The sequence below is a fragment of the Salvelinus fontinalis genome, chromosome 1 (genome assembly GCF_029448725.1).
Source record: "Salvelinus fontinalis isolate EN_2023a chromosome 1, ASM2944872v1, whole genome shotgun sequence".
NCBI lineage: Eukaryota > Metazoa > Chordata > Actinopteri > Salmoniformes > Salmonidae > Salvelinus > Salvelinus fontinalis.
Genome location: NC_074665.1, coordinates 59,005,048 through 59,027,459, shown reverse-complemented (window position 1 = coordinate 59,027,459; position 22,412 = coordinate 59,005,048). Strand labels below are relative to the sequence as shown.

General features: G+C 42.4%; 1 protein-coding gene across 1 annotated transcript; it reads right to left on the bottom strand.

Moving 5' to 3' along the window:
- Window positions 1-1,982: 1,982 nt before the first annotated feature.
- LOC129858589 (sulfotransferase 6B1-like) lies at window positions 1,983-20,900 on the bottom strand. The gene is made up of 7 exons (XM_055927918.1): window positions 20,521-20,900; window positions 11,119-11,231; window positions 10,019-10,108; window positions 4,149-4,275; window positions 3,905-3,999; window positions 3,651-3,807; window positions 1,983-2,434 (listed from the first exon to the last, which is right to left on the bottom strand). The coding sequence occupies exons 1-7, from the start codon at window positions 20,699-20,701 to the stop codon at window positions 2,307-2,309; spliced, it is 891 nt and encodes a 296-aa protein (XP_055783893.1). The 5' UTR covers window positions 20,702-20,900; the 3' UTR covers window positions 1,983-2,306.
- Between the last annotated feature and the right edge of the window lie 1,512 nt (window positions 20,901-22,412).

Below are 22,412 nucleotides of genomic sequence, written 5' to 3'. Positions count from 1 at the left end.
CGAGGAGAATGGGGGCTTGCTCGGTCCTCCTTTTCCTGTAGTCCACAATCATCTCCTTTGTCTTCATCACGTTGAGGGAGAGGTTGTTGTCCTGGCACCACACGACCAGGTCTCTGACCTCCTCCCTATAGGCTGTCTCATTGTTTTCAGTGATCAGGCCTACCACTGTTGTGTCATCGGCAAACTTGATGATGGTGTTGGAGTCGTACCTGGCCATGCAGTCATGAGTGAACAGGGAGTACCTGAGTGGACTGAGCACGCACCCCTGAAGGCCCCCGTGTTGAGGATCAGCACGGCGGATGTGTTGTTTACCCCCCTCCATCCTCACAAACTTCTTGCCCCCTCTGAAACTATTGGTGCATGACGCCCCTGGCTGAAACATGTATGAAATTATACATTGTATCATACCATTTTAATTTCTCTGTCAGCAAAATGAGAGGGAATATTGTTTGAGACATACATGTAATGTGTATGGTAATTGAAGAAAAACATTCAATCGAACATTGTATAATGCCTTTCCGGAGTCGCTGCCAGGTCAACTCTATGTAAAAAAGGTTATTCAATTCAAATCAAATCAAATTTTATTTCTCACATGCGCCGAATACAACCTTACAGTGAAATTCTTACTTGCAAGCCCTTAACCGACAACGCAGTTCAAGAAATAGAGTTAAGAAAATATTTACTAAATAAACTAAAGTAAAACATTTAATATTAAGTAAAAAATTAAATAATAATAACGAGGCTATTTACATGGGGCACTGGTACCGAGACACTGTATGGGGGTACAGGTTAGTCAAGGTAATTTGTACATTTAGGTAGGGATAAGGTGACTATTCATAGATTAAAAAACGCGAGGAGCAGCAGTGTAAAAACAATGGGGGGGGGGGGGGGGGGGGGTCATTGTAAATAGTCTGGGTGGCCATTTGATTAATTGTTCAGCATTCTTATGGCTAGGGGGTAGAAGCTGTTGAGGAGCCTTTTGGACCTAAAAAAAAGTGTTATACAAATCAAATTCTATTTTATATTTGAGATTCTTCAAAGTTGCCACCCTTTGCCTTACTGACAGCTTGCACACTCTTGGCATTCTTCATGAGGTAATCACCTGGAATGCATTTCAATTTAAACGTGTGCCTTGTTAAAAGTTAATTTGTGGAATTTCTTTCCTTCTTAACGCCTTTGAGCAGTAAAGAATTTATATTACAGTATGTTAGACTTTAGGGGGGTTGGTCCTGGTCAGTCCCTGGATGGGAGACCAGATGCTGCTGGAAGTGGTGTTGGAGGGCCAGTAGGAGGCACTCTTTCCTCTGGTCTAAATAAAGATCCCAATGCCCCAGGGCAGTGATTGGGGACACTGCCCTGTGTAGGGTGCCGTCTTTCGGATGGGACGTTAAACGGGTGTCCTGACTCTCTGAGGTCATTAAAGATCCCATGGCACTTATCGTAAGAGTAGGGGTGTTAACCCCGGTGTCCTGGCTAAATTCCCAATCTGGCCCTCAAACCATCATGGTCACCTAATAATCCCCAGTTTACAATTGGCTCATTCATCCCCCTCCTCTCCCCTGTAACTATTCCCCAGGTCGTTGCTGCAAATGAGAATGTGTTCTCAGTCAACTTACCTGGTAAAATAACGGTTAAAAAAAATAAAAAATAAAAAAGATTTTTTTTTTTTTACAGATGGTCTCAGCTTGGTCACCAAATAATTATATATATTTTTTTTTCTTCTAGTATTGTATGCATTTCAATCCAACGGTCTTATTACGTGTAACCTGTCACATTGTTGGCAAGCATGGCCATTACGACAAAAGCCAGTGCCAACGTCAAAAGGCATTCTTACTAGGACTTTGAACATGATTATTATAGTTCACCTCATGTGGCATGTAATTCATGGAACTACACTGTGTGGCACATATGATCCTGGGGTAAAATTCCGTTACTCTGAACTGAATGCCAAATATCATAAAATACAGACAAGGAGGCTGATATCAATCACTGAACCAACTTTAATTAACATACTTAAGTGCAGTGGTATAAAAACAAGGATTACAAGATGTGTATAAAGAATCTAACATGAAGTATATCATGTCTACTCTATCTCATGTCACACTTTCACAAAAATGCCCTTGAATGGCTGCAATGTAAGACAGTCAAGTGGAGTAACAAGTGTCACACCACCAAATTCCTCATTGTCTATGTCAGTTTAGCTACTGCATACCAGCTCTCCTGCCGGTGGGGTTGAACTTTCCTACTCTGTCAGTGTTTCCCTTGCGTCCTGTCTCAGTTCAGTCAGTGCTCATCCTGTCTGCTATCTACTTGCAGTACAGGTCATACTTCAGTTTAGCCCCCAGCTTAGTCCCTGCCAGGTGCTTCTCAAATGCTGTGTCCATCTCCTGGCTTTGGGCTGGGCTGAAATGGTTCTTCCAGTCTCCTACTTCACCTGGGGAGGAAATACCCATTAAACACACATGAGCAAGACTAAAACACATGATCAATGTAGAGCAAGTACATAACACAAGTTATCTTTAGATTACAGTTATTCATAGATTACAGTTGATCTAGTCTTTTAGGTAGTGTGAGGTAACCAACATATTATAAAATATAACTTTGACTGATAATAAGATTACCTCAACCTCACACCTAAGACATACAGCATACCGTAGTGAATGTGCATGGCGAGTATGAAACATACAGTATAATTAAACAAATGTAACCGAGAAATCCCAGTCCACCAAGTTTAATGTTGGTGGTGTGATAATCATGTATGAAACTAACTAAACAAGTGTGCAACAGCCTTTTAGGATTGTGTATGGAGTGTGCTCTGCTATTATCCATTGTGATCAGTGGACAAAGCTGACATATGATTGCATTATATAACTGGCAGTCAATTAGATTAGCAAGTGGGATTGTTTTTATTTTTATATTTACACATTTGCGATCTCAATTAATCCTAATACACAATGGATAATATTATAAATTGTAAAAGAATACCTGTATATGTATCCTTTAATAAGTTTCAGTGAGTTCAATGTCACATATGCTGTAGAGTGCCATATATGACCCTTGGCCTGCTATACACGCGTGAATATCACGTATAAGCTGTTAAACTACCGGTCTAATGTTCAAAGACACGCCCAGCATGAGGCTGTCTGTTCAGCACAGGCATGTTAAGGTTGTGTGAGGTCATGTAGAAAAAGAGAGAGAGAGAGAGAGATATTCTCCTATGCTACCTATACCATACCTCAGCAGAGTGAAACAACACAAGTCAATGAATGACAGACTATATACTGCACTGTATTTAGGGGGAACAGTCATGGTTTGTTAGGCAGACAGACAGTAATTGATTAATGCATTCAACTTATAGGAGGTTACCAAAGGTTATTAGCTTTCTCTCCCTGAAAAGGACAAGGGTTGTTTTTGGAGGACCAGGAGACCTGAGACATGAGTCTGTATTTAAAGTTGACAGACATCATATCAAGTGTAAGTCACTCTGGATAAGAGCGTCTGCTAAATGACTTAAATGTAATGTAAATGTAATGTTTGTCTCACCATAATGCCACATTTTCTGTCTCAGGTAGGTGGGATTAAACAAACACAGTCACTCTGGAACAAAGCTCCCTCATACAGCTCTCTCCTCTCTCTCTCAACACACACACCTTTCCTGAACAAGACGTTGCCCATCTGGCCGTGTGAGTCATTGGAGCTCTCCTTCATAGCGTTGAAGGTGCTCTCCTCTGCAATGGTCTGGATCTGAGGATCACTGAGACTGAAACCAAAGAACTCAGAGACCCTTCGCACACCTTCACTCAGGTCCTGGGTGGGTCACAATTAACAAGACAGAATGTAAATGACAAAAAGCAAACCTATCAAAAATATGGTCTGTTTCCAAAACACAAGGAATGTTTGATACCTGTTTTAACTCCTCAAAGGTGACTATTATCACGTTAGGGTCATCCATTCTCTTCTCCCAGCCAAGTACATGGTCGAAATATGAACCCCAGGGAACTAGGAATAGGCACATACTATTCTGATGAGGCTTTGTAATGTATAGATACATCTCTTACTGTAATACCAATGACTCAAGTTGTATTTTTAGATTAAGCAAACCCCAAAATATAAACCCAATGTTCATAAGGGCTCTTTACTTTAGGTACCTTTTCCACTCATAAACTCTGAGAAGAAGCGGTCCCAGGACTCGGCAGTGGGTAGACATGGGTTTTTGTTGGAGAAGTGATAAAAGGAAACCACTGTGTCTTTCGGGTTCCTGAATATCACCAGCATCTGTTTTTGATCAACAGAAGACCATAACATAATAACAATAACAGTATATTTTTTAGACTGATCCAGGCAGCCTGGTCTCATAGACTAGACGCAACATAGTAAACAAACATCACTCAAATATGTATGATATGTTATGTTTGGTGTGGTTACATAACACAAAGGTTAATATATATTTTTTTTTATATATACTGTATATATATATTTTTTTTTTTAAGGGGTAGACCAGCTTTTCTATTGCAGATAGATTGTAGCTTCCATCAATGTAATTGTCTGCATAATTTCCAATCCCCCAAATATTATTTTGTAAATATATACACTACCGTTCAAAAGTTTGGGGTCACTGAGAAATGTCCTTGTTTTTGAAAGAAAAGTACATTTTTTGTCTATTTAAATAACATAAAATTGATCAGAAACACAGTGTAGACATTGTTAATGTTGTAAATGACTACTGTAGCTGGAAACGGCAGATTTTTTATGGAATATCTACATAGGCGTACAGAGGCCCATTATCAGCAACCATCACTCCTGTGTTCCAATGGCACGTTGTGTTAGCTAATCCAAGTTTATAATTTTAAAAGGCTAATTGATCATTAGAAAACCCTTTTGTAATTATGTTTGCACAGCTGAAAACTGTTGTGCTGATTAAAGAAGCAATACAACAGGCCTTCTTTAGACTAGTTGAGTATCTGAAGCATCAGCATTTGTGGGTTCGATTACAGGCTCAAAATGGCCAAAAACAAAGACCTTTCTTCTGAAACTGGTCAGTCTATTCTTGTTCTGAGAAAAGAAGGCTATTCCATGCGAGAAATTGACTGGCGGTTGGATTGGGGATGGAATCCGGAGGATAGGCTGGCCGACGACCCATTCAAATTGCAGAACGCCTTCCAGAGCTGAGACGAGAACTGAGGACCACGGTCGGAGACAATGTCCTCTGGGAGTCCATGGATCCAGAAGACGTGCTGCACCATGAGCTGAGGCGTCTCCTTGGCAGAGGGTAGTTTGGGGAGAGGAATGAAATGGGCGGCCTTGGAGAACCGATCCACTACCGTCAGAATGATGGTGTTGCCATCAGAAGGAGGGAGCCCAGAGGCAAAGTCCAGAGAGATATGGGACCAGGGATGATGAGGGACAGGTAGTGGCTGAAGGAAGCCAGAAGGAGCTTGCAGTGGAGTCTTGTTCTGAGCACACACAGTGCACGCAGCGACAAAGGCAGAGACGTCAGGAACCATTGTGGGCCACCAGAAATGTTGTCGGAGGAAGGCTAGGGTTCGACCGGAACCTGGATGACAGGTCAGCCTGGAGGGATGAGCCCATTCCAGGACCCGGGACCGGACTGAGTTTGGGGCAAACAACTGGTCAGCCAGGCCCCCTTCAGGTTCAGGCTGGGAGCGTTGTGCCTTGCGACCCAGGGTTTCAAAACCCCAACCCAATGAAGCCGCAAGGCATATGAGGTAGGGAGAGTGGTTTCGGAGACCGAGGGTGTGGCAGAGGAACGGTATAGGCTGGAGAGGGTGTCAGGACTCATATTTTTGGACCCTGGGCAGTAGGAAAGGGTGAAGTTAAATCTTGTAAATAACAAAGCCCACCGGGCCTGCCTGGAGTTAAGGCGCTTGGCTGTACGGAGATATTCAAAAATGTTATGGCCGGTCCAAACCAAAAAAGGCTGTTCTGCTCCTTCCAGCCAGTGCCTCCACTCTTACAGCGCCATCTTGACAGCCAGAAGTTCTCTGTTGCCTACATCGTAGTTCCTCTCTGCTGGATTGAGATGATGGGACAGGAAGGCACAGGGATGGAGCTGGTCCTGGGCAGATTGCTAGGACAGGACTGCCCCCACTCCAACATCAGAAGCATCAACCTCTACCACAAATTGTCGACACAGGTCCGGATGGATGAGGATGGGTGCTGTGGTGAACCGATGCTTCGGGTCCACAAAGGCTCTGTCAACAGCTGGAGACCATGTGAAAGGTACTTTGGGAGAGGTGAGTGCAGAGAGTGGGGTCGCCAGGGTGCTGTAGCCCCGAATGAAAGAGCGGTAGAAGTTAGCGAACCCCAGGAAACGTTGTAACTGCACCCTGGACGTAGGTTGAGGCCAATCGACCACTGCTTTCACCTTTTCAGGATCCATTTGGACATTTCCATCAGCAATGCCATATCCCAGAAAGGATATGTAGAGCTGTGGAACTCACACTTCTCTTCTTTCACAAACAACTGGTTCTCAAGGAGGCGCTGAAGGACTTGTCTGACATGGAGATTGTGTTCTTGGGCAGACCGGGAAAAAACCTGGATGTCATCAAGGTAGACGAACACAAAACAATTTAGCATGTCCCGGAGCACATCGTTTACCAGGGCCTGGAAGACAGCGGGGGAGTTGGTGAGTCCAAACGGCATGACCTGGTACTCATAATGTCTGCTGGCTATGTTAACTGCTGTCTTCCACTCATCTCCTTCGCGTATCCAACCAGGTGTTAGACATTCCGAAGGTCCAGCTTGGAAAAAATGGTGGCCCGCTGGAGAGGTTCAAAAGCCGAGGAGAGGGGTGGTAGGGGGTAACGATTCTTGATCGTTATATCATCAAGACCCCGGCAGTCAATACATGGCCACAGGGTCTTGTCCTTCTTCTCCACAAAGAAAAACCATGCACCGGCAGGAGATGCAGATGTACGGATGCCTCCAGTAGCCAGAGAATCCTCAATGTACTCCTCCATGGCCTTGGTCTCCGGGCCGGATAGAGGATATAGCCGACCACGTGGTGGTTTGGTGCTGGGGAGGAGATCAATGGCACAATCATAAGGACAGTGCAGGGGAAGAGAATTAGCATGTGCCTTACTGAATACCTCCAGGAGGTCTTGGTACTCAATGGGAACAGCAGAGACATCCGAGGCTTTGCTTATGCTCTGAGGAGGACGTCTCGGGGACGGATGTGCCGCTTTAAGGCAATGGGAATGACAAAACGGGAGCTTGTTGTCCATTCAATAACAGGGTTGTGTTTTTGGAGCCAAGAAAATCCCAGAACAACAGGAACATGGGGTGAATCGATGAGGAGGAACTGTATAGTCTCACTGTGGTTTCCTGAAACCCTCATCTGAACGGGCACTGTGCTATGGGTGACTCATCCAATTGAATTTCTGTCCAGTGCCCTTGCATCCATGGGGACAGAGAGAGGTTGAGTGGGAATACCTAATTCAGAAACCATGGTAGCATCTATAAAACTTTCATCAGCCCCAGAGTCAATGAGCACCCGGAGAGACTTAGACTGGTCTCCCCACAGCAGAATCACAAAAAAAGGTGTACGGGTGATAGGAATTAGGGAACTCCCACTCTGGCTCACCAGAATACTTGTACCCACTAGAAAAAAGGGTTTCTTGACAGGGCAGGTGGCTATATAATGTCCCACACCTCCACAGTACAGACAACAGTTAGAACTCAGCCTATGTGAATGTTCCCCAACCGATAATCTAGCTCTTCCCAGTTGCATGGGCTCTGGAGTATCCATCTCACCTGTCGCCGATGATTCTCGAGGAACCTCGGGTGTTTTCGGCTCTCGTTGGAAAAACACACTTCAGGGATTTCCGGATTCCTTAGGGCAGACGAGTGTTCCCGATGAACGAGAGTACCCGAGGCCCAACCTCCTCTCACACCGGCGTTCTTGTAAGCGCCCATCAATCCTAATCGAAATGGCGATGAGAGAATCTAGTTCCAGTGGTATTTCCCGAGCTGCGAGCTCGTCCTTTATCACCTCCGACAGTCTATGGAGGAAGGTGTCTAAAAGAGCCTCCGGATTACAGGAACTCGCGGCCAATGTGCGGAAATCTACTGCGTAGTCTGCCACACTACGGGAGTTCTGACGTACCTGCAGTAGTTTTCGAGCCGCCTCCCTCCCGGGCACCAGAGAATCGCAAACCTTCCTCACCTCTGCCATAAATTCCTCCAGGCTATGGCACACAGATTGCTGCTCCTATACAGCTGTCGCCCAGGAGAGCGCTCTTCCGGACATTAGCATGATTAAATACGCTATCTTCGATCGGTCCGACGGGAACGAAGAGGGCTGGGGTTCGAAAATGAGGGAGCACTGGGAAAGGAATGCCCGGCAGGTACCAGGATCAACTGCATAATGCTCCGGAGGAGGTAAGCAGGGTTCTCGGGGAGCCGGGGTAGGTTGAACCAATCCACAACTAGTAGAAAGGTTACTGGGTGGTTGGGAGGTCTCAGATGTGGCGTGCCTATGAGCTACTTCACGGATTTGCTCCATTATCGCCTTAAACCCTTGGTCGTGGCATTCCATCAGGGAACGAAGCCCTTCCAAAAGATGCCGAAGTAGCTCCTCATGCCTCCCAATGGTGCCTCCCTGTAGGGGGACAAGAGGACGGAGCTGGTCCAAGTCTGCTGGGTCTGTCATGGCCAGTTCCTACTATAAGGGCACAAGGCGAGACCGAAATGCAGACACAGGAGGCAGATGATTGAGCTCCGATATTTATTATGACAAAAAGGGTAGGCAAAAGGCAGGTCGGGTACAGACGAGAGTTCATAAACCAGGTCAGAGTCCAAACAGTACCAGGCGATAGGCAGGCTCGAGGTCTGGGGCAGGCAGAGTGGTCAGGCAGGCGGGCTCAGCGTCTGTACTGGCAAGGGTCAAAACCAGGAGAGAAAGAAAAGAGAGACTGGGAAAGCAGGAGCTGAGAAACAAGAACGCTGGTTGACTTGACAAACAAGACAAACTGGCACAGAGAGACAGGAAACACAGGGATAAATACACCAGGGAAAATAAGCAACACCTGGAGGGGGTGGAGACAAGCACAAGGACAGTTGAAACAGATCAGGGCATGACAATTGGAGTAAACTAATGAACAACAACACTTAGGCTTCTACTTCCAGCTTATACATACTATAAACATTTTACACAATCTTTTTTTCAATAATTATATTTTGTTTGTTTGTACTCCAATCCTTCCGTTACCCTCAACCTCTCTGTCTATTTCTGAAGACCATCCAGTTTGATTTCTATTTGCCATATATTTTTAACTGTGCTGTTTCACAAAGGTTCTAAGCCTATTTTACAGACACAGTATATTTTATAGAATATTACTTAAGGCAAAACCAAAAGGAAGGTGGTTGGATGGGTAAGCATATAACTCGAACATTTAGAAATCCAAAGGCTGCATGTTACTACTTTTTTAGCTACTTTGCAACTACTTAGCATGTTAGCTAACCCTTCACCTAACCATAACCTTAACCCTTTAACCTAACTTCTAACCCTAACCTTAACCCTAACCTTAACCCCTTACCCCTAGTCTAGCTAACGTTAGCCAACTAGCTACCTATCTAACATTAGCCACAACAGATTGTAATTCGTAACATATCATACGAGTTATATATTTTTTTGTTGATTTGAGTGGAGTGTGATTGTCTGCTGAATAGTGTACTACGTGTTTATGTTTTGTTCTTTGCTCTGTCTACCATGTTCTCTGTTCAGTTTGTTCTTTGCAGTGTATATGTCTATGTCTGTGTGGTACTCTGTATGCAGAGAAACACTAGCTCTGACACTGCACAGGAAAAGCTTACACAATTACATAACAAGGGAATTACAAGTTGTTGTTTGGAGGAAGTCGTGGTAGAATTTCATATCACTCATATCAAAAGAGGAAGTTCTGTGGGCCCGAAGCATAAAAACACTGCTGGAAAAATAAACATGGTAATCGTGAGTTCCATCACAACAACACTTAGATACCTTGTTGAAAGTACATACCTTTGTTTTCTTTGTGGTGAAGGATGCAGGAATGTTATCTGGGTGCATGTGTGTCCCTAGAAATCTGGGGGACGGTGCTTTGTGAATAGCCTGAAAGTTAGACAAGGCTTCCATTTAACGCTACATGAGCCATGGTATGCTGTTGCTCTTACGGTCATATACTGAACAGACACTGTGCATACAGGCATGTTATGTTGTTTTAGGCATAGGGGATCACAGGGAACCAATGTAAGAACAGTTACACACTCTTCAATCCTGACACAGTTGGCCATACAAAACACTGTTATATTATACCATCTCACTATATCCTCCATGTTAATTGCATTCGGTGTGAGAATCATGGGTGTATACTGTAGGTAGACCACTCTTGTTGGATGAGGTTTAAGGTCTAGCTGTGCTAACATTTCCACACACAAGGGCTCATGAGGGCGTTCATTGGAGGCCACTCACAGCACATGTTTGTAATTCACTAACATTCACTAATGGGCCTTAGTGGATCACAGCATGATTGCAACACATGCATCTAATTATTGTGACTAGTTACAGAACAGTAAAATGACATTATTCTTTGCCTGTGTAACAGATGGGGATCTGTAAAACTCACTCCTCAGCCTGAAGTGTCTCCACTTGCGCTGGTGAAGAGATGGTGGTGGCGCGACTGGGTAAGATGCTTTAGGGGTGCAATCACACGTGTTTGTGAGGCAGAGGTCCTGGGTTGGAGCCTCTGCATGAGCCGAATCATTAGGAAGCAGTACTTGCTAAGCAAGCAGCGTGACGTCCTCTACACCGGACTGTATAGATATTCTCTCTGTTTGTGACATAAGTAGCATAGAGAACAGTGTCCTGACCTGATGTTGTGTCATGAAAACCTACTTTATGGACCTAAAGTGGGCTAAAAACGTCCCAATATAACTACAGCGCCTCTTTATGCAACAGGGAATGTGTGAATTTGTGAACCATACAACCCCACACAACACATACACAGCATTTCCAATTATTACACACAAAGCATATTCCATTATTTCCACGTTTGATTTATTTGTGGCAGACAAACCTGCAGTGTTGCTAAAACTACAGGGGAGACAAGCAGTATAACATACCTGCTGCATTTCTGGCCCAAAGAACTCCATCAATGGAGGGATTTGGGACTCTGCTTTCTCACCAGTTGCTGCTGCTAGTATTTTACGAAGTACCGCCACCATCCAATTAAAACCTGCCAGAGACAGTGAACATTCAGGTCCATTAACATTTGAGCATAAGAGAAGGTTGTTCAATTTACACCGAGGGATCAGGAATAGAAAGGGTTAGTGTCCTTTGATATTCTTAAAAATGCTTCCCCACGTTTCACAATTAGGCAAGAGTGAGTTCTAAGTTATTATCCCAAAATATTTGTCATGTGAGTGGCAATCCGCTAAGGAGCAGTTTCCCAGAGACAGATGAAGTCTTGTCTTGGTATAAAAACCATTCTCAATTGAGAGTCTCCATTGAAAGTTAATTTTACTCCATAACTAGGCTTATTCTGGGTCTGGAAAACCAGCCCTTAGTGTTTTGTAATATCCATAAAATGGTTTCATGGACTGTGAAAGAAACAGCTAAAAAAGAAACCGGGTTAACATCAATGAGGCCGTTTGAGGCTAAAAGGGGAGACAAGGTAAAGGGTGGGACACACCTTCAAAATCAGGATTTGAAATATACTCAGAGTGCTCTTTGCACTTTCTAAATTTTTCTTTACCATCTGCATTGTCCTTACAAGATACTTTGAATGGTAGGCTATGTATGCTTTGAACTATTTGAACTGTGTATTGAAGATTCCAAAAGGAGCGAAGTAAAAGATATACCTTTATTTACACCAAATTAACAATGTATAGGGCAGGCAGAGCCACGGGAGGTAGTGGTGCTTGGGTGGTGAAATGGTGAAATAGCACCACTCCCTGCAGAAGAGGTGTAACAATTTGTGTTGTTGCAATGAAAACGACAAAACTATTTTTCCTTTGCACTATTGCTATAAATTATACTAGGATTGGGGTAAGTGAGAGAGAAAAAACATGGGATATTTATATAGGGACCCCATTCTTAGGGGTGCTCCCGATTGGTGCAGCAATCTAAGGCGCTGCATCTCAGTGCTAGAGGCATCACTAAAGACCCTGGTTTGATTCCAGGCTGTATCACAACTGGCCATGATTGGGAGTCCCATAGGGCAGCACACAATTGGCCCAGCGTCGTCCAGGTTATGGTCATTTAAAAAAACTATTTGTTCTTAACTCACTTGCCTAGTTAAATAAAGGTTAAATAAAATAACATCTCTGCATGGAAAGCTCTCAGCTTTGTAAGTGGTGCGTTCATGACCTTTTCTATTCAGTTGTGGGGGTTTGTAGTCGGAAACACGCTCTTCTGTACAACAGACAGTTTAGTTTGAGTTGAGTGGGGTCTCTCTCTCCCTCTCTGTCCTCTCTCATCTTTTGCTCCCTCTTCTTTTCTCTCCCCCTTGTGGTGGATATTAAGTGATCTGGATATATATATATAGTTTTCCACTTATATTTTCTATTAGTTTACAATTCTAAACTTGGCTAAAATGGGAACAATATTTTTAAAAAGGAGGATGAATTGCACAGCTGTCCATTTGTGCTCAGTTTTAATTGTAACAATCTTGTTTTTAGTAATTTAGTTACAAAACCCATCTAATTTTCTCTCTCTCTCACACACAGACCCATTGTAATTATGCACTACAAAGACATGTACGGTCTGTTCACAACGGTCTATTTTGTTTTGCAAACAGTCATGAGGTAAATTAACTTAGGCTGTAGTGAATACTATTACCGAATATTGTTCTATGATTAGGCTACTCGTCACATTAGGAATCGTATATTATTGTTAGCCTGCAAGCGCTTTATTATAAAGGTGATTTTTTAAAAGAGGACTTGGAGATAAAGTTTGGAAATGAAGGTCTCTTCAACCACATAAAATATGCATCCAAGCCAAGCTGAAATCTTATCAGAAACATGTTGGGTCTTTTTCATAGCTTTCTATTTCCTTACAACCAGTCAAATTGATGTCAATTTTTAATTTTGCACAGAAAATCTTTCCCGTCATTTTTTTTGTCATTCCATTTTCTCTCAGGTCCCTAAACGTCTTTGCTCCACGCAAGAAGCAGACATGACAGAGCAAACTTTACCAATGTCAACTAGATTGAAGTATTCATTCTATACTTTATGACATTATTCTTTATTTAGTCTAAGGCAACATATAATAACAGAAGAGAAGCTGCATGTATTTTGTATTATTATTATAGCCTACCAAAATGTTGGAAATTATGAGCAGAAACATATAAAATGTTGGCAATTTATATTTTTGCATCCCCTGTCAAAAACTCATGCCGCCATCCCTGACTGTAGCCTACAGCGCATTTTCTATATATGTGGGTCAGGTGCGGACTTAAGATTTTCACTTCATCAGTTGGGGATGGGTTATTAGCAATTGCGGGCTGTTGAACAAACAGCTGACCCGCGCACCACTAGTGTGTGTGTTATTTTGTCACGTCACTACGTGTGCCTGTGAGTGTGTGTGCAATGTGCATTTGTGTGTTTGTAATACACATTGAGTCTGTATGTGTGGATATATACCAGTATGTGTGTTACGGTTAAATTAAAGATATATAATACATTCATAACACCTTTATTAAACTATTCATAACCGCTTTGTGAATGTTGCAGTATCATTTATAACAACCTCTATAACACATTTATACAACATCATTCATATGGAACCTTCAAAATAAAAGTGTTTTTTCATTACAGCATTACAATTAATTTTATTAGAAATATATTGTGGGAGTGAGCCGGACAGTTGCTGGTGTCACTGCCTGTGTTAGACCTGCTGAGCTAAAGCCAAGTAATTCGCTTGTGGAGCTAATGCAAGTCTCAGGCAAGGTTAGTTGACATATTACAATGACACCAATTGCACTGATGCCATCCAGACCTGGGTTTATATAGTTTTTGAAATCGTTCCAGTAGTTTGAGGGTTTGCCTGGAGTGCCAGAAGAATTTGCACTTTTGGGACTATTCCATTGGTTCCATTGTGCCAGGAAAGCACAATCATCAAATACATTGAGTTAAAGCATTTGAAATATAGGGCCTACAATTTACATCCAGGTCTGGCTCCATTGTGGACTTGAGCTAGGCATATAAACCCAAGGAACAAAAATACTGTATGAACTCAACATGAAACAATTTCAATTATTTTACTGAGTTACAGTAAAATCAGTCAACTGAAATAAATTCATTAGGCCCTGATCTATGGATTTCACATGACTGGGCAGGGGTGCAGCCATGGGTGGGCTTGGGAGGGTTCATAGGCCCACCCACTTGGGAGACAGGCCCAGGCAATCAGAATTTGTTTTTCCCCACAAAAGGGTCCACCGAAACGATCCCACAGGTGAAGAAGTCGGATGTGGAGGTCCTGGGCTGGCATGGTTACACGTGGTCGGCGGTTGTGAGGCCGATTAGACGTACCGTTAAATTCTCTAAAACAACATTGGAGGCGGCTTATGATAGAGAAATTAACATTAAATTCTCTGGCAACAACCCTGGTGTACATTCCTGCAATCAGCATGCCAATTGCACGCTCCCTCAAAATGTGATACATCTTTGGCATTGTGTGACAAAACGGCATATTTTAGAGTGGCCTTTTATTGTACCCAGCAAAAGTGGCCTTTTATTGTACCCAGCACCCAGCACAAGGTGCACCTGTGTAAGGTGCACCTTAACACTTTGTTGGTTACTACATGATTCAATGTGTTATTTCATAGTTTTGATGTCTTCACTATTATTCTACAATGTAGAAAATACTTCAAATAAGAAAGACCCTTGAATGTATCACATTTTAGGGAGGACCCAGATGCAGACAGTGTCAAAGTAACAAAAGTGTATTACTAGAACAGGGGCAGACAAAGGACAAGTCAAGGGCAGGCAGAGGACAGTACTCCAGATCAGAGTAAAAAGGTACAGAACGGCAGGCAATCTCAGGTGCAGGCAGAGGTCAATAATCCAGGGCGATGTGACAAGGTGCAATCCGCAGGCAGGCTCAGGGCAGGCAAAATGGTCAAACCGTGAAAACTAGAAAACAGGAACTATAGAAAAAGACAGGAGCAAGGGGAAAACCGCTGGTAGGCTTGACAAAACAAACTGGCAACAGACAAACAGACAACACAGGTATAAATACACTGGGGATAATGGGGAAGATGAGCGACACCTGGAGGGGGTTGGAGACAAGCACAAAGAAAGGTGAAACAGATCAGGGTGTGACATAATGAGTAGGTGTGTCCAAACTTTTGACTGGTACTGAAGACCTTCTCCCTGTGCACGGCCCCCATGAATATTGCAACACCAACATTTGAATGAACATTAGTTTTGTGAGAAACGTAATCATAGTAATGTTTGTTTGTTTGTGAGAGAAATCTGATATTGCTGCTAACAACTGAAGTTTGTCTTGAAGGACAGATGTGTGGAGCTCTTAGACCTTGAGATGTTGTATGGAAATTATGTAAGCCTATGAAGCTTGTGCTATTTCTGTGGCGCTGAAACTAAAATAAATTGTTGCATCGCTTCAGTTGTCTGTCCTTGATGCAAAGAACCTGTGCTTAGTTTAGTCCCAAGGACCTCACCTTGTGTTTAAAAAGGTGCCGTATTGTCTGCTAGTACAGGAATAGATATTTGTGTAAATCTCCCACGTTAGATTGGGAGTAGCGTGATTCAAGGGTAGGCTTTGCCTGTGCCTCTCAAGGACTTTCACATTCTTATTCTGAAGCCATTCCAGTGTTGCTTTGGCTGTATGCTTGGGGTTATTGTCCTGTTGGAATGTAAATCTTTGCCCTAGTCTAAGGTTGTTTGCCCTCTGCAGCAGGTTCTCATCAAGGATTTGCCTATATTTGACTCTATTAATTGTTCCCTCTATTCGTACTAGTCTCCCAGTCTCTGCTGCTGAAAAGCATCCCCATTGCATGGTGCTACCACCACCATGCTTCACGGGATGGTGTTAGACAGGTGATGAGCTGTGCCGGGTTTTCTCCAGACATAGCGCTTTGCATTCAGGCCAATGAGTTCAATTTGTCTCATCAGACCACAGAATCTTTTGCCTTATGATCTCAGAGTCTTTCACTTGCCTTTTTTCAAACACCAGGCGTGCTGTCATGTGCCTTTTTTCTCAGGAGTGGCTTCGGTCTGGCCACTCTCACATAAAGCCCAGATTGGTGAAGTGCTCTAGATACTGTTGTTCTTCTGGCAGGTTCTCCCATCTCAGCCAAGGAACTCTGTAGTTCTGTCAGAGTGGTCATTGGGTTCTTGGTCATTTCCCTGTACCTGACTAAGGTCCTTCATGCCCAGTTGCTCAGTTTGGTCAGACGACCAGCTCTAGGCAGTGTCTAGGTAGTTCCATATTTTTTTCCATATCCCAATGATGGAGACCACTGTGCTCTTGGAAACTTTCATCACTCTAGAAATTGTTTTATACCTTTCCCAGATACTGTCAGAGTTCCAAAAGTATTGGGAAGTGACAATTTTTGTTTTGTTTTTGCTCTGTGCTCCACCACGTCAGAGCAGAAACTATACAATGAAGTTCAAGGAACTGTCCTTAGATCTCCGAGAAAGAATTCTATCTCAGAGATCTACGGACAGTTCCTTGGACTTCGTGGTATATTTTCTGCTCTGACATGCACTGTCAAATGTGGGTCCTTATATAGACATGTATGTTTCTTTCTAAATCATGTCCAAACAATTGGATTGGCCACACGTAGACTCCAATAAAGTTGTAGCGACATCTCAAGGATGATCAAAGGAAGTTGGATGCACCTGAGCTCAATTTGGAGTTTCATAGCAAAAGGGTGTGATATACTTAGTGCCATGCAAAAGTATTCATCCCCCTTGGTGTTTTTCCTATTTTGATGCATTACAACCTGTAATTTAAATAGATTTTTTATTTGGATTTCCTGTAGTGGACATACACAAAATAGTCCAAATTGTTGAAGTGAAATTATTTTTATTTTATTTTAAATAATGTAATTATGGAAAAGTGGTGCGTGCATATGTATTCACCCCCTTTGCTATGAAGCCCCTAAATAAGATCTGGTGCAGCCAATTACCTTCAGAAGTCACATAATTTGTTAAATAAAGTCCACCTGTGTGCAATCTAAGTGTCACATGATTTGTCACATGATCTCAGTATATATACACCTGTTCTGAAATCCCCCAGAGTCTGCAACACCCCTGAGCAAGGGGCACCACCTAGCAAGCGCATGAAGACCAAGGAGCTCTCCAAACAGGTCAGGCACAAAGTTCTGGAGAAGTACAGATCAGGGTTGGGTTATAAAAAAATACCTGAAACTCTGAACATCCTACGGAGCATCATTAAATCCATTATTAAAAAATGGAAAGAATATGGCACCGCAACAAACCTGCCAAGAGAGGGCCGCCCACCAAAACTCACAGACCAGGCAAGGAGGGCAGTAATAAGAGAGGCAACAAAGAGACCGAAGATAACCCTGAGATTGGAGTATCTGTCCATAGGACCACTTTAAGCCGCACACTCCTCAAAACGGCACTCAAGGTATTTGGCTTTACAGAAGAGTGGCAGAAAAAAAGCCAATGCTTGAAGAAAAAAAGAAGCAAACACATTTGGTGTTCGCCAAAAGGCATGTGGGAGACTCCCCAAACATATGGAAGAAGGTACTCTGGTCAGATGAGTCTAAAATTGAGCTTTTTGGCCATCAAGGAAAACTCTGTCTGGCGCAAACCCAACACCTCTCATCTCCACGAGAACACCATCCACAGTGAAGCATGGTGGTGGCAGCATCATGCTGTGGGGATTTTTTTCATCGGCAGGGACTGGGAAACTGGTCAGATTTTAAGGAATGATGGATGTCGCTAAATACAGGGAAATTCTTGAGGGAAACCTGTTTCAGTCTTCCAGACATTTGAGACTGAGACGGAGGTTCACCTTCCAGCAAGACAATGACCCTAAGCATACTGCTAAAGCAACACTCGTGTGGTTTAAGTGGAAACATTTAAATGTCTTGGAATGGCCTAGTCAAAGCCCAGACCTCTATCCAATTGAGAATCTGTGGTATGACATAAAGATTGCTTTACACCCACGGAACCCATCCAACTTGAAGGAGCTGGAGCAGTTTTGCCTTGAAGAATGGGCAAAGATCCCAGTGGCTAGATGTGCCAAGCTTATAGAGACATACCCCAAGAGACTTGCAGCTGTAATTGCTGCAAAAGGTGGCTCTACAAAGTATTGACTTTGGGGGGGTGAATATTTATGCACGCTCAAGTTTTCAGTTTTTTTGTCTTATTTCTTGTTTGTTTCACAATAAAAAATGTTTTGCATTTCAAAGTGGTAGGCATGTTGTGTAAATCAAATGTTACAAACCCCCCAAAAATCCGTATTAATTCCAGGTTGTAAGGCAACAAAATAGGAAAAATGCCAAGGGGGGTGAATACTTTCGCAAGCCACTGTAAATAAGATATTTCTGTTTTTATTTCTCAAAACATGTTTTCACTTTGTCATTATGGGATATTGTGTGGATAATAAAATCATATTTAATCCATTTCGAATTCAGGCTGTAACACAACAAAATGTGGAATACGTCACGGGGTATGAATACTTTCTAAAGGCATTGTATATATGTGGTTCGTTGTTATATTGAGTAGTGTCAAATAAGTGCATATACAGTATTTGTCCTATAATGAAGTCGTGCGTTCACAACAGAGAATACGGCACTCCTTTTCTCCATATGAAGTTTCTAGTCAGACTCTTCTTTCACTTGTTATTAGTAACCTTCATTCATGTAGTTAATTCATCTGTTTCTCTATGACCGTGTAAAAGTGGGAACATGACCATCTCAGTAGATGGCAAGGTGTAGGCGTATTCAAAGAAAATCTGGATTCTGTCTTGATATTGTGGCATCTGGATCAAAATGATCCTATTCCGATCCTTTAAAAAAAAACTGTCTCAAAATCGGATAAAAACAGGGGATTACACAATCCGGATCATTATTATCCAGAATAGATATTTTTAAGACTGGGACCTGAGGCTTACCCGGTGCCCCCAGACTGTTGCATAAATCGTGTGTCAGGGGGTTGGGTACCGTGGCAGCAAAAATACAAACTTCCTTTGTAATAATAAATAAAGATCTATTCAAAGGAAGTTTTATTTTTTAAAGTTCCTTACGAATGATGTTGAATAAATGTGTAATAACGGTTGTTATGAATGATATTGTAACACTCATAAAGGTGTTATAACTGGTGTCATAAAGATGTTATCCCCTTCATATAAAGTGTTACCTGTGTTTCTGTGTGTGTGTGTGTGTGTGTCTGTGTCTACGACTGCATGTGTGTACATTTCAATGTGTGCTTGTGCGTGTGTTTGTAAGAGTGCGCTCTGGTTTGTGTGTGTATTTTCAATAGGTGGAGAGTGGTATGTGCATTCAAATAAGGGAAATGATACATAACATTTTTTATTTTAGTACGCTATAAGATGATTGGTTGCACATACTTTGGCTATTAATCCAAAAAGTTGTTTCATGGTTTTACATTAACCGGTTTTATTACATTATAAATATTAAAGTTATTACATGAACCGTTGTTACAAGGGGGCCTCTATGTCTGCAGTATGTTGAGTGGCTTGTGTTAAATTCAACATTCATCAACACTGATTGCTTATCTTACATCGCTCTATAGTGTGCAGAGGAAAGAACTGACAAAACGAGCAAAACTGGCTGCAAATTTGGGTTGTAATAACAAGGTCAAAACCAGAAACAGACTTTATTGCAACCAATTTTGCCTGCCGGGGAGGCCCTACCCCAAAGCACACAGATCATATTCTGCGTGCTTTGGGGTAGGGCCATCCATTGTGAAATTGAATTATAGGTCACTTTTGTAAGAGAATACCCCAAACCCACTCAGCAAATCAAAAACCTTTTGTATGACTTTGAATACACGCTGCAATAAAATGCCATACACTATGAGCTATGAGTAAGACAACAATATAAGTAAGATGAATTGCCCCAATTGTATAATGAACTTGAACTTTGAACCTTATGTAGGTAAGGCCATAGAGTATACAACTGAAGACCAAGAGGAACACTCCTTATTTTAATGATTAAACTTGATATAATAGTAAAATCAAATCAGAAATCGAATCATATTGTATCCGTCACATGTTTTGTAGACAACAGGTGTAGACTAACAGTGAAATGTTACTTACGGGTCTTTTTCCAACAATGCAGAGTTAAAGATTAAAAGATAAGATACAAAATAAAAATAAAAATAGTGACACTATTGTAAATAATGTGACACTACTGTAAATAATGACAATAACGAGTAAAAATAACATGGCTATATAGTGAATGACTATTAGAAAAGGTAAATGCTTAATCAAGATGCCCATTGCCCAAGGATGACCATCTAAATGTTTAACACTATTTCCACATTCAAATATTTTTGACTTACCACATTTGGGATATGCAACTAACATTACATCATCTGCTCTTGCTTCCAGCCTCTCCATAGCCTTTAGGTTCTCCACTGGACTCATGATGACAGGGTACAGCACTCCATTATATCTGTACAACTTATCCTCCTCCTTCATATCTTTAGCCAGTTCCATTTTGGCTGAGAAAGAGCTACTCATTTTGGATAATACTGCAGAAAATCTCAAGGTAAAGAAAATTCAGTTTCCACCGCTAACAGGCATCCAGTGTAATTGTGCAGCTGGACGGCCACGAGCTCCACTCTGTGTATGAGTGTGGGTGTGTGAATGTGGGTGTGTGTGAGAGAGAGAGTACAGTAGGAGGAGAAGGAGGCACGTCTTTCAAAGACAGAGCTTGCGTGAGAAGCAGGAGTTTCCTGGTTTCTGTAGGGGAGAATGGAAGATCTGGTGTCCTGTGTGATTGATGGGGAGATGCCTGTGCAATACTAACCAGATGGGAGGGACCGCTAGAGCTAAGACTACAGTAGGTCATTGAATGGAAGGAAATGTTTGGGTAGGGTATCCAAAGACAGCTGGGCCAATATCTGTCCAATGTTGCATGGAAGTAAACTATTTCTATTACATAATTTTCTTTCCTAAGCGTCTAAACAACACCGTGCTATCTGACAGTGAACATACTGTAAATTAATCACTTTGAGAGAATGCTGTGTATCCCTTGCTACACATTTTGCCATTATGTAAATAGGGAGCGTTTGAAGTATCCCAGATGTTGAAATGTCCTGCCACAAGTGTTTTTATAAACAATACCTATGTGGATGTATTTCCCTTAGAATCTAGTGGCCCCTATAGCTTCATCCACTCCATTCACATTTTTTACTGTCACTTGATTAACCGTTTCTGTACAATGTGAATATTCATGCCTATAGAAATAAGCAAATAAGCTTCCTCTCTGGCCTCCCTCTTGGCATGGTGCCACCAACTCAAACACACACAGCGGGACATAAAGCATGGCATGTGGTTACGCTTCACATTTTCCCATACTCTTACTGGAAATGAATAATCTCTGAATAATGCTTTGAAATCGAGGCCCATTCAACAGTGCCGGCAATAGACAACGTCAGAGGTCGATCAACATTGAAATAGGAAAGTATTAACGGGGCGTAAATTAATAAAATGGGAGGTTTTAGTTAGATAATTTTCTCGGTTTCACTGCAAAGTGTATCATGCTGTAATCTCAGTATGCATACATCATTAATTATCCCTTTTAGGTTGTTGTTGTTGGACTATTCTTTACTGAGACATCCATAGAGGGAAAATGATGACACCCGATCAACCCATAAAAGCCCAAAACAGGCCTAGTTTATTTAGGCCTAGCTGGGCCTAGTTGTATGCGGTACAGGCTTAGTGGTGAAAGTGTGCATTGGATGAGATTTTGACATGATGTGATATGTTATGACTGTGGTTATTCTGACCCTGCTGATGTACAATCGACAGGACCGATACTCTTTTTCTGGATGACTTAGACAAGTTACATACTGTATACCACCCACCCACCCACACAGAGCACTATAATGGAACGACTCAAGTGCACATAAGGGTGTTTTATCACCCAAAGCTGCACAGCACCCAGACTCTAACTCACCTTGACACATGTCAAAGCCTATTGGAGAGAAAGCGGTGACTGCGTTTCAAAAGATGAGGTCCTCCTTTCCAAACAGCCAGTCAGGAGATGTGCCCTGTGCTAAACATAAGAAGCTCTAGCAGGCCTCCAGTCTCTCCAAGTGACTACAGGACTTACAACGGCTGGATGACCAAGTGAATTCAGTGAGTGCGGATGTGAATCTGAACACAAACAACACAGCCTTCTCCCATAGCTCTGCAGTGTTGTAGCAAGCACATAACACTGTGATAA

Excerpts from the sequence above, each read along its gene's own strand:
- LOC129858589 (XM_055927918.1), bottom strand. The coding sequence starts at position 20,701 with ATGAGTAGCTCTTTCTCAGCCAAAATGGAACTGGCTAAAGATATGAAG. Across the intron at positions 4,276-10,018 it reads TCACCACAAAGAAAACAAAG|ATGCTGGTGATATTCAGGAA; the intron begins GTATGTACTTTC and ends GATCAAAAACAG. Across the intron at positions 3,808-3,904 it reads CCTTTGAGGAGTTAAAACAG|GACCTGAGTGAAGGTGTGCG; the intron begins GTATCAAACATT and ends TGACCCACCCAG.